A 17,861-nucleotide genomic window follows, 5' to 3' on the forward strand; every position below is an offset into this window, starting at 1 on the left:
ACTCAGCTACCAGCGATAAAGGTAATTCTGTGAATGCAAACACTGTATAAATAGTGGGTGGTTGGTTTTAACTAAATTCGTCCATAATTCCTTGTGACCTCCCGGAAGTACTTTTCTCCTGCACCACAAATTCGAAATTGCATTTGCCGGGAGATGGCGCCGCGCCAATTCTGAAGCAAAAAGTTCGCACGTATTTGTTGTTGACTAATATATCTACAAACCATACAGACAGTTATTTAAGCATAATAATCGACACGAAATTTTTCTAATTATTATTTGACTTTATTCCAGCTTTAAAAAGGTTTGATCTTTATGTGTGTGAGATATGTGTGTATTTGTGTGTATGTATAAGCTACTGGATGCCTAAAATTTCCCTCGGGATGAATAAAGTATCTATCTATCTATCTATCTGTCTATCTATCTAGACTTATTTTTTACACTTATTGGTCGTCACTGTATGTTTTTTGTTTTTAGCACCATTCTCTGCAAACTCTAGAGACTATTGTGTTGGAAATCGCAGGAGATCAGCAGTTTCTGAGATCAAACCACCCTGTCTGGCACCAACAATCATTCAATGGTGAAAGTCAATTAGATAACATTTCCCCATTCTGACATTTGGTTTGAAAAACAGCTGACACATTATTGCCTAATTAAATATTTCCATTAATAAGCTGGTGTACAGTTCTACCTAATGAAGTGCTCAGTAAGTGTAAGTTAAGTAGGCTAGGTTATGTGTGGGGCATAGTAGTAGTTGCTAGGATGTGCTAACTTAAAGCATAATGCATTTTCTGGGGATCAGGCTGCTAAGGCAATTTGCCCCACTGTACATTCAGACTTTAATTGCTCCCTATACCCCAGAAAGACCACCCCGGTCTGCCAGCTCTGGTCGCTTCTGGTTCCTCAGTCGTGGAATGACCTGCCTATCAGTGTCAGAACAGAATCTCTCCCCATATTTTGACACAGACTGAAAACACACCTTTTCAGACTGTACGTTAGTCCTCCCTCCTGATTTACCACTCTCCCCTCCCACAATATCCCTTTTGTGTACCCCATATTTAAAAGCAAAACTTTTGATGACTATTGTTTTTGGTTATAACTGCTCTATTGTTTTGCTATGAATTTGAAACTTTTCACTTGTTGAGGAACTTATCCACTTGTAAGTCAATTTGGATGAAAAGCTTCTGTTTAATGACTAAAATGTAAAAGTATGCAGTCTTGTGGGATCCCTTCGAATCGGTTACGTTTTGATTGAAGCGCATATTTCAATATTAATTCTGTTAATATCACTATCCGTGTTGATGCTAGCTAACCCTACTGTCAGTGCTTGTCTCTGCCTCGGAAGTCAATCGGTTCTTCCTACAATGTGACCTGTATGCCAAGTGGATGTATTTAATTTACAGACATTCTTCAGATAATACAGATACTTTTCTCAGATGTCTTATCTGAATGGACCTACTGGATGTGCAATATTGTAATTCATTTTAGGTCTTACAGATTATAGAGATCAGATTAATTAATATTAGCATTGATAATATCCTTACAATATATTTACAATCACTTTGGCACTGATTTCAGAACCTTGAGGTCATTTTTCAAAACTCCAAAGACAATTCAATTGTCTGAATACAATAAACATAAACCTAAAATAATTTGTTTACTGAACCAAATCACTTGTTCACAATGACACAACTTATCAAAGTATTAGCTATTAACTGTCTTTTCATTTCATTACAATGCATCTATGAACTATGAATTAATCCAACTGCTCAGAATGATAAGTAGCATCACTGCTAATGCAGAATTTTATGGAAACTGATTACTGTAATACCATTCCATCTTTAGATCATGAATGTTTTAGGAATCTATTGACACCAATTACTTTGGAACATGAACCAATTTGACTACATTATCTTTGGATGTAATATTTCATTATCATCCTTTATCAAACACTGTTCCTATGGTTCTATGTTCCAGACAATGTTTTCAGATTTGACAGTATGTATGTGGACCAATGAATATCATTATTTAGTTTTTTACTGCAGTTGAGGAACACTGCAATTCAGAAAATATATTTCCACTTTGTAGCTATAATGATTTGTTGCTACAAACCTATGTTATGATTGCATTTTTTTCAATCTGATTTTAAATGACATTAATTAGGGATCCTTGTTTTTGTTCTGTTTTTTATTTAATTTTTTCCTTTGCTAAAAGTGAATGGGCAGCAAAAACTGTAAATTGTACAGGGACCAAACTTGGCAGTAAGGTTTAGTTCCTTCACCACGACTCCTGTGGTGGCGCTGTAACACAGCAATTTACTGTCACAGCCATTTTAACTCCTGAACCGTTTGGTCTGGAATCAAAATGATTCTACTTCATGCTTCTTCTTCTTCCATAAATGTAAAGTATAAACTATGCTGCTGTATGCTGGGACTAATCTCGATGTTCCAAACTGTCCATGACAGTTCAATTCACTGTTGTGGTCGTGGCCATGACCCTTTATCTGATCCTCACCTTTACATGCACCTTGTGGCGCTATAAAAAGCGAATTAGTTTAATTTTATTTAATTTTTTAAAATAGTTTTACAGTTTATACTGGTTTACCACTGTACAATGTTCTGTTTTCTGGTTTTGATGTTGAATCTGTGCTGTTTGCCACAATTCAAAGGCTCAGTTCATGATTAATTTATTGAATCAAACTGCTGTCACAAGAGGAAATCTAGAATATATATGTGTGTGTGTATATATATATATACACTCAGTGAACACTTTATTAGGTATTTATTAGCCTTCTGCTGCTGTACCCTATCCACTTAAGAGGTTTGACGCTTTGTGTGTTCACAGATGCTGTTCTGCATACAACTGTAATGCGTTACTGCCACCTTCCTGTCAGCTTTGACCAGTCTCGCCCTTCTCCACTGACCTCTCTCATTGAGACTTGTTCATAGGTATATTATCCAGCAGGACAATCACTCCAAGCTGACATCAAAATCCACACAGTAATGGCTAAGTAAAAACAACAACCATGTTCTACAAAGGCCAGACTTAAATTCCATGTAAAACTTGTGGCCGGAACAAAAGAGGGGGGTATCCCAATTATATCAATGTTTCAATGATTCAGAAAAGTTCTGCATGGAGGAATGGCCAAATGGGGGTGTTTGCACAAACCAGGGGTGCCAAGTTTTTTTGGGGAAATGAGGCCAACGAGGAGCGGGGTGACATGAGCCGACCTGGGCTGGCTGATGGTCAGGCGGGCTGCAGCATTCTGGACCAGCTGGAGGGGCTTGATGGCACAAGCTGGGAGACCAGCCAGGAGGGAGTTGCAGTAATCCAGACGGGAGATGACCAGCACCTGGACTAGGAGCTGGGTTGCTCTCTCCGTCAGGAGATGATGGATACGGTGGTTATTATAGAGGAAATATGTGGAGCGAGGGTGAGATGGTTATCAAGGGTCACCACCAGATTCTTTGCTGTATGGGAGGAGGATACAACAAAGTCCTTGACGATCAGTGAGAGGTTGGAGAGGACTTAGTAGGGATGTACAGAAGCTCAGTATTGCCATGGTTAAACTTCAGGTGGTGGGAAGTCATCCACGCAGCGATATCAGCCAAACTACTAAATACTACTAAAAACTACTTCAACATCAATAATTGTGTCAGTAACAATATGTTTGGTAACAATCAAACTTTAGTAATCATTCAGAAACTTATCTTCAGTACAATACTGGGATGCACATCAATGTCAAGCTAACAGGCAGGGAGTGTATCATAATGCTTTGGAACTGTACTTGTAACATAAAGGTCATAGGTTTAATTCCCAGGTAGGACACTGCCATTATTCCCTTACCTAACTAATACAAACAAAACTGATTGTATGAGTAACAATTATTTTGTAATAATTTGTATATGTTCCTAAAAAATAAATGAGTCATAATATTTTTTTCCATTTGTGCCCACATTCAACAGATAAAATGTATATCTATACAACAATCTAAAACAATTACTTTGTATATACAGTAGTCCTGTCACCTTAAATAATACCCTTCCTGTGTCACTGAGGAAATTCTGTTTACTATTCTGTAAAAACCCCAGATTCCATGAACATCAGCAAACAAAGACAGTTAACTGAGCAGAGGCAGTTAAAGGTATGGGACAGGTGTGTTTGTCTTTCAGTATCTTTCAGATGGAATTATTGTTAAAGCACAAGCATGGAGGGACTTCAAATCCCAGATACAAAGGGCTATTCATGAACAAGTAACAAAAAGGCTCAGTCTGTGTTCCCTGTCCATCCCACTGAAGGCAAGTGCTCCTTAAATTAGATAACATGATAGTGAACACAGATCAATAATCTGTGGGGAAAAAAATTGGTTGCGGAAAATAAATTCAGGTTGCTCAGTAGTGATTTTGTCGTCACTTGTAGTGTAGTGACTCAGTAGTGACTTGGTTTGTATTTTTTTGTGAGTGTGTGTGTATACACATGACAGATTAGGATTCATATTTGTTTGGGTTTAACAAGTCACTTTCATACTCAATCATTTTTTGAACCCTCAGGAGGCTTGAATACCAAAGAGTCATGAAATATGTATCCATATGGTCGCAGTCTGTAAACACCGAACATTGTGAACTGCATCTGAGTGGGCGACATGCCCGTGAAGGTGATGGCCAGGTCAGAGCAGCAGCTCTCCACCACTTCTATAGGCTCTTGGTTGGCCCGGCTTTGAGAGATAAGGCCGCTGATGCTCTGACTGTTGAAGAGACTTGTGCCCTGGAGGTCCTCCCCGTTCTCAGCGTACACCCCTGCATACTTAAGGCACAGCGCCAGCTCCTTCTCCATGCTCAGCTTCCACAGGCCGTGGCCACGCTCCGGACACCGGAGCGGGTCCTGGAAAGTCTGCACCAGCTGCCGCAGGGCCTCGTAGCTCAGCACAACCCCACTGTTGTACTGCACGTACTCCAGCTGTCCGGACTTCACCGCACGGCCCAAGTAGAAGGGCTGGCTGGAGTCCTTGTCCAGCAGGAGGCGTTTGAGGTTCTCAATGATGGCGAATGTGGTGGCACGCGCTATGAAGAACCAGCGTATGCTCCCGCCGTTCTCGAAAGCATGTATGAGGGCCTTGCGTACCCTGAGCCACTCATCCTTCTCCTGCAGGTTCACGGCCTCCAGAGACATGCCCGGCTCAGAGGTGTAGAACACAGTCTTGTCACAGTGCTTGGCCCACGTGTCATTGGCGGTGGCCCAGAACTGACGGATGTTGGGCTGCACCATGATGGAGCAGTATACCTGCAGTTTCTGACTCAGCACTTGCTTCATGGCCTCTGGCTGTCTCTGCCAGTCCGCCTGGCTGGGGGCCCTGACGTGGTGGTGCTGATGGAGCACGGTCGGCTCTGTGAATAGAGTCCCCAGAAGGGACAAGAGCAGGCAGAAGAGCGCCCCCAGCATCATGCCCTTCATGAAGGAACTGCCCAGAAATGGCAGGTCCAGGCCCTACTCGGAGAAAGAAACAATAAGCATGCAATCAGCAAGCTGGATATTCCTACAGTGTTTTTTTTCTTGCCTACCAAGTCCATTTTCAGCTGGAATAATAGCCTACGATACTGATGACATGATGTGGGCTAGGTGCTTGTATCATATTGCTATCAGTTGTTCATAAATATTATTAATTGATGCTTATGTTTTGTTCCATTTTGGCTGGGCATTTGGGTAAACGTGACTGAGATATATGGGGCGGTGCTCATTTATGTGAGAGTAACATGTGGCTCGGTACAGTGGAAGGGAAAAGATTTTGACAGTGCACCCTCTATTGTGTAAAGTGTAGAATTACCTGTGGGATCCTGTTGTGCTTTGATTACTCCTGATTTAGTATGGTTTTGTTTGTTTCTGCTATGATTGTAAATACATTCACTAGTATTGCCAATCACTATTACGGTGGCCCTCAGATGACATCTCAGGAAAACAGCCATCAGTTCATAGACCTAAGACGACATATGCAAAACGGCTGTTGGTTTAAGGAAAACATCCCTTGGTCTATGGAAAACACCCTTTGATCTCAGATGTACTTTGTCTGTAGCATGCTAACTGTTGAAAATAACAAAATCACTGAATTTAACCAGCCAGTTACTATAACAGTAGCTGCATGGGTAGGCTAGCTAGCTAACGTTAGCCATGTTAATGTTATTGTAGCGGTGGTTATTGTGTGCGCATTCAAAAGTATAGCTGTGGCTTTCGTGACTTTCGTTAGCCAGTCACCATTATCTTCTTCTGTTTATTTTAATGTTGTTAAACTCACCCCTGAAGAGTTGCATTTTTCTTGCCTACCAAGTTACTCTCTCAATTTTTACATGACATACATATATTATACATCAAAATGTTCATATAAACTTTACAGCTTTACACCAGCTCTACTGGAATGTTGTCACATCAGGATAAACCTGTTGGAAGTTCAGTAAATGAGGAACAGTGAATTCCAAATGGAACAAAGGGAATTCAACTTGCCAATGAACACTTTACAAGTGCCATTCTAAACCGTCCTTCCCAGACCATCACACTGGGACCTTGGTATCGATTGGTCTGCTTTGAAAATAAGCAAAACATTGAGCACACCAGGCCAACATAAACCTTAACTGTTGAGGACTAGGCTCCATTGCTGGCAAGTTGACCTGAACTACTGTTGACACAATAGCATTCAGTTACGGTGGTGAGAGTTGCACTGGGACCCTATGTGGCAACTGAACGCTTCTTGAGGAAAACACGCACACACACACACACACATATTTATCTACACACACATATATCTGTCCGATGATTTTCAGGCGCACATATGACGCATTCTGCCCAGGAAACATGCGTTGTATGTATCAAACTGGCACACGGGGCTAGAACCGCAGTATGTGTATGATCAAGGCAAGTCATCGCAAGATGCACTCATGTCCTTAATGCTTAATGGTGGATCTCACAAACAAAGGGCAGAGATATTATAAGTGTGGCTGATTATGTATTCTGTTGAGTTTACTAATAATGCGAATTCTGTGTCAAATGTCTCCGCATCTAAAGAGCAGATGTAAAGCGAGGCGCAAGACGTAAGCACATATCTATAGTTGGTTGCCGTTTATATAGCGCCTTTATCCAAAGCGTTGTACAATTGATGCTTCTTATTCACCCATTCACACACACACACACACTCACCAATGGCATTTGGTTGCCATGCAAGGCATCAAACAGTTCGGAGCAATTGGGGGTAAGGTGTCTTGCTCATGGACACTTTGACACGCCCAGGGGGGGATCCCACCAACAACAAACGACTGCTGTTACAAACCCCAGAGCAAGAAATCCTCAAACAGATTATTAATAGTAAATATGAATTAATGATTGCAGCCAAGCCATAAAATAATGTATTAAATTAACCAATATCTCATGTGAAGCAATTGGACTGAAATGACGTGCTCAACCGTAGTGAGAGTAACTGAAGTTTTAAAAAAATATATAAAAAAATCAACTGTGTTGCCGCTAGTAAAAATGATTAGACTAAATGCAATGATATGCAGCTTTTACTCGCTTTTGTCCATCCCAGAAAGAGCTTGTGTTTGTTTTGATTAGTTATCCCCCCAAACAATCGCGGAAAATAAACGGGGAATATACCTTTACGTAGCAGCTGATACATGGATATTGCCACACGCAATGAAGATATTCAGTGCATTAGACACCTGTTTTAACTGCACTGTTGAACTGCGGTTCAGTTGCTGATTGCGTAACGGGCTGTCGCCTTCGTAACGACCGCAGCAACACACACTCGTCAAGCCACATTTTGCGACCCATTGCCTTTCCTGATTTTTGTGAATTATGAGTCTAAATAAATAATACAAATAAAAATAAAGTTGACCTCCCAAGAGGGTTGGGGGAGGGAGTGGCGGGAGAAAAAAAAAGTAAACAAGATGTTTGCAAGGTGACCCCTCACTGATAAATATGTTGTGCTGTAAAGTTTTGCCTCGTAAGAAATGGCTTACTTTAAGTAACAATGCAGTTATACAAAATAAGAACAGCACAAGTAACCAGTTATTGACTGGAGAAGCAGGGAAAGATGCTTTGATATTTCACCAAATGTAGTGTGGCAGCCAGGTAGCTTTAGTACACTCTTTATACAGCTACGGTTTCGGACATACTAATACTACTTTGACGTCATACACGAGTTCATATGCGGCCAATGTTTCCTAAATGAGTGGTAATTCTGGTTTATCAACCCACATTCTTTAACCGTACATTACAATGGGACAGCTTCCTGCTCCATAAACCAAGGCGTAAATCACTGCAGAGACAGTTTGCAATTTTAGTTTCGAATTGTAAAAGGCCACCATAATCTGTATCCACTCAAAAACAGAAAAAAAAAATCTACCACTTCCACTTCGAGCTTCTGTAACTTTGTTTTAGGAATATTTAGAGTAATTTTGACTCTTGAAAAACAATAGAAAATATAAGTCCACTCACAATCACTTTGATACTAAGTTCAGAATTTGAGGTCATTTAAAAAAACTGTAGACACAAAACTGAAAACGGATAATCAGTTTAACCTCGGTTAAGGTTTTGAAAATTGCGCACAAACTTGTGAGATTAGCGCCAAAGTGATTGTAAAAAAACTGTAAAAAAACTGTAAAACTGTAAAATATGCGTGTGACTGTGTGTGTTTTTATGTGTGCATGCTATGTGTGAGTTTGTGTGTGTGTACATTTATTTATTAAGGTGTTAGGCCTATACAATACGACTATGACATATCCAGGCTTGAATCCTTTCAATACAATTTGAATAGGATTCTAATAAGAGGAACCATCCAAATATCTGCAGAAAGTGAATGCAACAGGGGTGATATTAGCTCAGAAGGTAAGAGCAGCCATCGGGCAGTTTGAAACAGCCAGGGCTGGTTCGATCCTGCCCTGGGTGTGCCAAACTGTCCCTGAGCAAGACGCCTAACCCCCAAATGCACCCGATGAGCTGGTTGGTGCCTTGCATGGCAGCCAATTGCTGTGAGTGTGTGTATGAATGGGTGAATGAGAAGCATCAATTGTAAGGCGCTTTGGATAAAGGTGCTATATAAATGCAATATATTTACCATTTAATGCAGATGGTGGCCTATTTTAATTGAAGTTACCGGCTCATGTTATTGAACGCATTCAGCAGAAATATTATTTAGCAAAATATCAGTATTTATAAGACATTGAGTGATCATGAAACTTTACTTCGAGATGTTCATTCATTTTCGTATTCATATATCAGCCTTATCATTGAAAGTTATGCATGTCAGGGCATTCATCATGCAGTTTTCTTCACCATTCTCCTTATCAAACTACTGCTGCGTGTCAAATACAATTGTGGCAACGGTCAGAGATTATTCGCAGTGCTTGGCTATTAAATCGTAATGCGGTAAAACGCCCCAAATTTATCTGGTCAATTTTAACTGAAGAGACCAGGATTATGCCCTGTAGTCAAAATGTCGCACATGGCGACATTAAATAACGTCTTTATATTCCAAAGGCAAATAAATGTAAGAATTTAATAAACAGAACACTTCGTAAATACAATATTGTAGCTTGGCCTTTGGTTAACTTACCCGCATTTTGTTTCTTCTTAGATTTCTTGACATTTTGTTCCTGTTGTGCCTAAATCCGACTCCCTGTCAGAATCCGACTCGCACCACTCTGTGTATTGTTATTTACTGCTCTGGGGCGAGCTTCCCGATAGCGACGTGTCTGGAAAAATCACGACTTACTTCACGCGCTTGAAAATGTCACGTGTGTTTCCCAAAACATGACGTGAGGAGAATTTTTCAAGAGTAACTCAAAATAGTTACTTGAAGATAGCCTTCCATTTATCACAAAATGTACGTAATTGACATTATACAATAGGTTATTTACTGAAACAGTTTGAAAAGCCTTTTTAATCAATCAAGAAAAATAAAACTTGCATAAGCATTAGAACATATGATCACTCTCCCAAAACTGTCTGGAAAATGTGTGGTAGGGGACATAGATGTTTAGATAGGTCATTGATTTGTCCTATGTCAGTATGATAGTTGAAAGGGATAAACAGGGCACACACAATACTTGGAATCTCACAAATAGTTGTGAAAAAACATTTCAAGAACTACTTGAGTTACCAGTAGATTATAGACGTCGCCTCCCATTACACACACCGGATCTCTCTAAGCTTGGAGTTCCCCAGTTCTATTATTTTATTTTATTTTGTCAGCATTGTAGTGTCAAGTTTTTATATTGCCAATACAGTGAACTGCATGTAAAATGAAAGTGTGTAATTGCTTTTTAACTACTGGTATTTTTTTTTTTTACATTGTATAACATTATTTGCCATTGTATTATTTATTGATTTATTGATTTATTTTGCTGATCTCTTGGCCTAGTCTCCTGTGTACAATATTCTATATTTGAATGGGACCTTTGGTTTAAAATAAATAAATAAATTAAATTTGGAAATACCAAATTAATAGACTGATGCTCCGAAATCTGTTTTCGTGATTTAAGAAAATGCAGGTAGCCCTCTTTTTAGATATTCTGACATTGGCTACTGAAAAGGGTCTTGTGGTTGCTTTTGTGTAGGTTAATAGGATGACTGAGCAATTTTTGTTCTTTCTGTAATAAGGTTGTTCACCATCTTATATTTAGCCTACTTTTTCTGGGTTACTTTTAATAGGAAATGTTTCCTTTGTAAACCAATTTAAGGGAGATTTTTTTTTTTATTTTGCATCATTTGTCAAAAGTGCATGGTTTGCCACAATGTGGAGGTTATTTGAAAGTGAATTTAGACAAGCCATCATCCACAAATGAACACTGTTGAAATGCAACAAGATTACTGTACATACTTTAGAATACAGTAAGCATAAATGACTGAATGATTACATATTTAATTATGTGTACCACAGCATGTCTAACTTCTTTTACATTATCTTTCAATGTCATATCAATGTCCAATCTTTAACCACCATGAAGTCCATTATATGCTTTATAATGGACAAAATACATTTTATTCAGTGGGTTTAGATTTATGGACCCCTTGACATCTTAGACCCTATGCTGATGAAAAGATAAAAAACCCACTTCTCAATACAGTTGATTTGTGTTAGAATATATGATTATTTTATGATTTACAACAATGCACAATTTAGATGTTGATAGATTTGGAGATTAAAGGGGTGCACTTAGGGTACACTGCCGACATTTTGCTTCATCAATCTTTATTAGTTCTGCATATTGCCCTCAGAGTTTATGATCCAAAAAATGTATAGTTTTACCTATTTTTCATTTATGACTATCCATATTTCATTGCAACATAACATTTTTTGTATTTGACATTTGATGTTATTTCTAGCAAAATTATGGAAATAAACTAAACTAAATTAGTGTTGTTAATGGTACAACAAGTGTCTTGCTTCATTTAAGCCATTTTTCAGTCTCTGTGACTAGCACTGTCGTGCTCAACCGTAGTGAGAGTAACTGAAGTTTTAAAAAAATATATTAAAAAATCAACTGTGTTGCCGCTAGTAAAAATGATTAGACTAAATGCAATGATATGCAGCTTTTACTCGCTTTTGTCCATCCCGGAAAGATCTTGTGTTTGTTTTGATTAGTTATCCCCCCAAACAATCGCGGAAAATAAACGGGGAATTAAAGGGACTGCCAAAAAAGAGAAAATCACTTGCAACTTCCGTGACAAATACCCAGCCATTACGCTTATTGGAGAAATACGATATGTACTGGAACCTACCACACAATGTTGCCATTCTATCCCAGCCATAATTCTGCTCATTGCAACGTTACATCTCGCATTTAATTCAAACGACACTTAACCGCCACGGCTGGAATATGTGCATATTTTGTGCTGCGCTGGATATACTTTTACGTAGCAGCCGATACATGGATATTGCCACACGCAATAAAGATATTCAGTGCATTAGACACCTGTTTTAACTGCACTGTTTAAGATCTGTCTTTTTCGCAAACTGCGGTTCAGTTGCTGATTGCGTAACGGGCTGTCGCCTTCGTAACGACCGCAGCAACACACACTCGTCAAGCCACATTTTGCGACCCATCGCCTTTCCTGATTTTTGTGAATTATGAGTCTAAATAAATAATACAAATAAAAATAAAGTTGACCTCCCAAGAGGGTTGTGGGAGGGAGTGGCGGGAGAAAAAAAAAGTAAACAAGATGTTTGCAAGGTGACCCCTCACTGATAAATATGTTGTGCTGTAAAGTTTTGCCTCGTAAGAAATGGCTTACTTTAAGTAACAATGCAGTTATACAAAATAAGAACAGCACAAGTAACCAGTTATTGACTGGAGAAGCAGGGAAAGATGCTTTGATATTTCACCAAATGTAGTGTGGCAGCCAGGTAGCTTTAGTACACTCTTTATACAGCTACGGTTTCGGACATACTCATACTACACGAGTTCATATGCCGCCAATGTTTCCTAAATGAGTGGTAATTCTGGTTTATCAACCCACATTCTTTAACCGTACATTACAATGGGACAGCTTCCTGCTCCATAAACCAAGGCGTAAATCACTGCAGAGACAGTTTAACCCCCTATAGGGCATTTTAGTTTCGAATTGTAAAAGGCCACCATAATCTGTATCCACTCAAAAACAGAAAAAAAAAATCTACCACTTCCACTTCGAGCTTTTGTAACTTTGTTTAAGGAATATTTAGAGTAATTTTGACTCTTGAAAAACAATAGAAAATATAAGTCCACTCACAATCACTTTGATACTAAGTTCAGAATTTGAGGTCATTTAAAAAAACTGTAGACACAAAACTGAAAACGGATAATCAGTTTAACCTCGGTTAAGGTTTTGAAAATTGCGCACAAACTTGTGAGATTAGCGCCAAAGTGATTGTAAAAAAACTGTAAAAAAACTGTAAAACTGTAAAATATGCGTATGACTGTGTGTGTTTTTATGTGTGCATGCTATGTGTGAGTTTGTGTGTGTGTACATTTATTTATTAAGGTGTTAGGCCTATACAATACGACTATGACATATCCAGGCTTGAATCCTTTCAATACAATTTGAATAGGCTTCTAATAAGAGGAACCATCCAAATATCTGCAGAAAGTGAATGCAACAGGGGTGATATTAGCTCAGAAGGTAAGAGCAGTCATCGGGCAGATTGAAACAGCCAGGGCTGGTTCGATCCTGCCCTGGGTGTGCCAAACTGTCCCTGAGCAAGACGCCTAACCCCCAAATGCACCCGATGAGCTGGTTGGTGCCTTGCATGGCAGCCAATTGCTGTGAGTGTGTGTATGAATGGGTGAATGAGAAGCATCAATTGTAAGGCGCTTTGGATAAAGGTGCTATATAAATGCAATATATTTACCATTTAATGCAGATGGTGGCCTATTTTAATTGAAGTTACCGGCTCATGTTATTGAACGCATTCAGCAGAAATATTATTTAGCAAAATATCAGTATTGATAAGACATTGAGTGATCATGAAACTTTACTTCGAGATGTTCATTCATTTTCGTATTCATATATCAACCTTATCATTGAAAGTTATGCATGTCAGGGCATTCATCATGCAGTTTTCTTCACCATTCTCCTTATCAAACTATTGCTGCGTGTCAAATACAATTGTGGCAACGGTCAGAGATTATTCGCAGTGCTTGGCTATTAAATCGTAATGCGGTAAAACGCCCCAAATTTATCTGGTCAATTTTAACTGAAGAGACCAGGATTATGCCCTGTAGTCAAAATGTCGCACATGGCGACATTAAATAACGTCTTTATATTCCAAAGGCAAATAAATGTAAGAATTTAATAAACAGTATACACTTAGTATACACTTCGTAAATACAATATTGTAGCTTGGCCTTTGGTTAACTTACCCGCATTTTGTTTCTTCTTAGATTTCTTGACATTTTGTTCCTGTTGTGCCTAAATCCGACTCCCTGTCAGAATCCGACTCGCACCACTCTGTGTAAAAAAAATACACAAAAATACATTCTCCAGTGAAATCATTTTCTTGGTACACACTGTACTGTGTTTCCTTTTTAAATAATCGTATTTGAATGGCTGATGAAAAACTACTGATGTTTGCTTGTGTGTTAAAATGCTGCTTTATATATAGTTCACAGAATGTGTAACATAAATATGGTTATATTTTGTAACTCCACCTTGTGTGTGTGTGGGTGTGTGCACCTGCATGTTAAAACATACACCAACAACTAAAAAATATAGTTAAATATACTTTTTATCCCATTATGTTTTATAGATTAGATGGGGATGACAGGCACATGATCAGATATAAATAATTGGAACTAGCTTACCAGTTCCTGATTGTTGTAGTTCAGAGTAATCATTTGTTGTTCTCTGTGCAGGTACAGACAGCCTGGTCTAAACTGACAGCACTCCCTAAATGTCACCTATGATGACGAAGCTATCGTGTAAAAAACCATTAACACCAAAAAGAGATGACATGATAGATAATTGATCTTTTCAAGATAGATTTCCCTTGAAGGTATAAAAGTCGGATTCCCTCAGTGGGACACAAAGTAGGCCATTATCTCCTGAAATACTACCGTTATGTTGTCCTGGGCGCTGTGCTGCATTTTGGCTGTGGTGTGCACTGCACGGTGGACTCCTGCACTATATACAAGTACTAACATGGAGCCCTGGTCAGGTAGGCCAGCTACTCCATCTTTCATCATTCACCTGCATCCTTGTACCATCTCATATTATTATCAGAGAGTGCAACAAGTTAAGCAAAGTGGCTTGGTGGTTTTTTTTAGCTGAGGAGGATTTAAAAAAAGAATAATTCTGATAACAGTTACACAGAAAATCATGCTACAATTCATAAAGTGTAGGACTTTGTGAACTGTAGATTGAATGTGAAGATGACTGACGAATGTGTAATCATAATACTTTTAAACTGAATCGTCCTTTCAAAGTGTGTGATCCAATGTTAATTTTGACAGAACAGGAGCAAGCACAGTTCTGGCCTGTAATTAGCTGTAAACCATAAGGTTTTTTTGTTTCTTGCATAACATTAGACTCATACTGATTTCATATCAAATTGTAATTCTGATGTATTTCATGAAAGCCATTGGTACATTGATGTTTTTATTAAAGCAAGAATTTTGGAATTTCAGAGGAAAAATGAATACATTGAAAGGAAGTTGAAATAATTGTAATGTGTCTTTTAAGTTGAACATTATATGTTGCCTTGTAAAAAAAAAACGTATCTCTTATTGAAGATAAAGACTTACCCAATTCACCCACTTGAAGCAGAAGGGTGACTAATGTTGTATGATGTCAGCTGTGAACTAAAGCTGACATGTGACACTGCAATTCTTTTCCAATATTTGGGAATTCATGTGGACCATGGGTGTCTATTTGACACCAAATGAGGAAGAAACAGCTGGTGCCATTCTTCTGAATTCATGGACCCCCGTAAACATTGCTACTTGTGAATGTTGCAAGTTGCAACCTACTGTGTAGTGCAGCAGAATGGTGTAGTAGATTTTCACATTGTAGGTCAAGTGGTGAAAGCTGGGCAATGTCCCAGCAGATGTGATCCAGAGGCTGGAACCAGAGCTTGAGAAGGCCAAGAACACAGACGTGGGGAATCACCATCAAATCAAAGGTATACACCCCTTCTTGCAGCTGAACAGGAGCAAGCAAACACTGGATGAAACGGAGGGAAAAACCGGCCTGGGGTGGGTTTCCTGATAAAGTCGGATCTTCGGATTAAAGAATAAAGAAAGTTCTCTCATTACATGGGTTTCCCAAACACTCGTTTGACGGACTCTTAAGAGGAACTTAACAAACTTATTTGCCATGCATGCATGCATTCCTGCAAAAGCAAGGCATGAGTAGTAGTGGGCGACATTGCATCAGGTGGTAAGAGCAGTCGTCTGGCAGTAACTTTACCATTTAGTTGATCAATCTATGTGGAGTTTCACATCACATTTTTCTTAGCCAATTAACACTGAAAATGAAGTGTTCAAAATGTGAGAACATGTCGCGTTATCATTAAACTATAACCATTTTCATTCAAACACACATAATACCTGGTGTAAATAAGACAGCTTCACAGTTACTGTAAGGTGTATTTCTTCACTTTGAAGGAGGTAGGCTAGTGACCCCGATAGGCTTCAAGTATTTATGCTAAACATGTTTTGCTAACATGGAACTTGAGCCAGTGAATGCGCAAAAATGAAAATGAAATCAAACAAAGTCAGAAAAATGTTGTATTTCCCAAAATGTTGGTGTTTTCCTTTAAGAGAGAGATCATGAACAAGAGTTTTAAGAAAAAAGTTGGGAAGCTTTTGAAAGCAACATCAGGGGAAATATTTAAAAGCCATAAATAAATTATAAAATGGCTTAATGACTCACTGGTTCATCCGTATCACCTATTGGCTCATAGAGCCATACTGTAGGTATATTTTAAAATAACATTTATCTTTCCAGGCCAGAATGATCCTTTGAAACAGGAAACGTTGAACAACATGGTAAGAGAACATGCATAGATCACACTTGTCCTGCATTTGCCTGTACAATTTAGTAGTAAAATTGTTACAGTACTCTCTGGTTGTATTCATACAGTGTTGTTGCTGTAGTGAGATAACTGTGGGTGTAAAACATGTTACATGTGCAGGCCTGTGTGCTCTACTCCCAGGTGGATGATATTACGGCAGAGCTGCTGAAATTGGCCACAGCAGACAGCCTAGCTACGCATGGCTTCCTCCACTCTAGTCAGAGATTACCCAAGGTCAACAAGAGAGGTGAGGACCCAGCCCCCTGCCCTGGGATTCACCATTGCCCTGCCCACTGATAACTCATGGACCCTTAACTGAGAGTTAATGTCCAGTGAGTGAAGTAGCCATAACTAACATGGTCAGTAAAGAGCCATGCTCCAAGTACAGTGATACAACACACAGTAGGCTCATACAGTAAGCTCTAATGTTAGCTAGCTGTTATATTTGGTGTGATCTGGTGTGACCAGCACCAACAGTAAAGCTTCACATAGTCTAATAAATGTCCCAATTCATGATTAGTTTGTGCTATCCAAATTGTGTTAGCCAGGTAGCTAGCACTATGATAAATTGGTCTCTCTTGTTCAACTAGCCAAACTAACGTTAGTTTAGCTAATACCAATGTGTTTCATAAATCTTTATGAGTACAGCTTAGCTAACTAGCTAGGAAGTAACTGTTAGACCTAACAACAGCCACTGTACCTATATTACCCAAGTCAGCTAGTTAGCTAAGTTACCGAAAATATCAGGTAATTTAGCAAAAATATCATCTTAGTTATAACACATGTAATGACACACTATTTAGTGCATAGAACATCAGCCTGCTCTACATCAAGGTGTATCAGTACAGATCAGACGTTTGAGAACATGCTACAGCCCTGTAGTTTATATTCAGTTTGTGCATAACGAAACTTTCTCATGTATACCCAATTATTTGCATAGCATTAATATTAATATTAATATACAGTAAGAATCAAAGTGATTTGTGGGTGACACTATCATTGAGTGACTGTGAATTCACAGTAGTTAACCATGACTTTGTTTAATTGCTCAATTACATTTGGACAAATGTTAATAATTATGTATAGGCCCATATACATTACGTACATACACTTGTACAGACATACACTGCTGTTACACTTTTATCCAGAATGACATACAGTAGGCCTATATGAATGAGGTCATAGCAATATACACTCTATACTCTACAATATACACTTTATTGCAGGATCTACAGTATCAATTAATCACACTAGTTTCGAAATTGTATGCTAGGTACCGACAGTTTGAAAGAGTAGTACAAGATATTTGGTCCCAAAGGAAATAATGCTT

General features: G+C 38.8%; 2 protein-coding genes across 3 annotated transcripts in view; both read right to left on the bottom strand.

Annotated features, from left to right (window-relative positions):
* Positions 1–473: 473 nt before the first annotated feature.
* Positions 474–17,861, bottom strand: part of LOC133132741 (chloride intracellular channel protein 2-like) — a 48,254-nt gene continuing 30,866 nt past the window's right edge. Inside the window, exon 7 of the transcript XR_009709166.1 lies at positions 474–490. The gene's annotated coding sequence lies outside the window, so the exon portion shown is untranslated. The remainder of the gene's footprint in view (positions 491–17,861) is intronic.
* On the bottom strand, positions 3,667–9,719 carry LOC133133757 (C1GALT1-specific chaperone 1-like). Of its 2 annotated transcripts, XM_061249948.1 has the most exons (3): positions 9,593–9,705; positions 5,819–5,969; positions 3,667–5,481 (listed from the first exon to the last, which is right to left on the bottom strand). In XM_061249948.1, the coding sequence occupies exon 3, from the start codon at positions 5,446–5,448 to the stop codon at positions 4,525–4,527; it is 924 nt and encodes a 307-aa protein (XP_061105932.1). In that variant the 5' UTR covers positions 5,449–5,481; positions 5,819–5,969; positions 9,593–9,705; the 3' UTR covers positions 3,667–4,524. The 2 variants fall into 2 exon arrangements, with proteins under 2 accessions (XP_061105932.1, XP_061105931.1); XM_061249947.1 differs by lacking the exon at positions 5,819–5,969 and having other exon boundaries at positions 9,593–9,719.

This window comes from Conger conger, chromosome 7, assembly GCF_963514075.1.
Source record: "Conger conger chromosome 7, fConCon1.1, whole genome shotgun sequence".
In the NCBI taxonomy this organism is placed as follows: Eukaryota; Metazoa; Chordata; class Actinopteri; order Anguilliformes; family Congridae; genus Conger; species Conger conger.

Coding starts and splice junctions, on each gene's coding strand:
- LOC133133757 (XM_061249947.1), bottom strand. CDS start 9,625: ATGTCAAGAAATCTAAGAAGAAACAAAATGCGG. Junction 5,482..9,592: donor TAAGAAGAAACAAAATGCGG/GTAAGTTAACCA, acceptor TTCTCCGAGTAG/GGCCTGGACCTGCCATTTCT.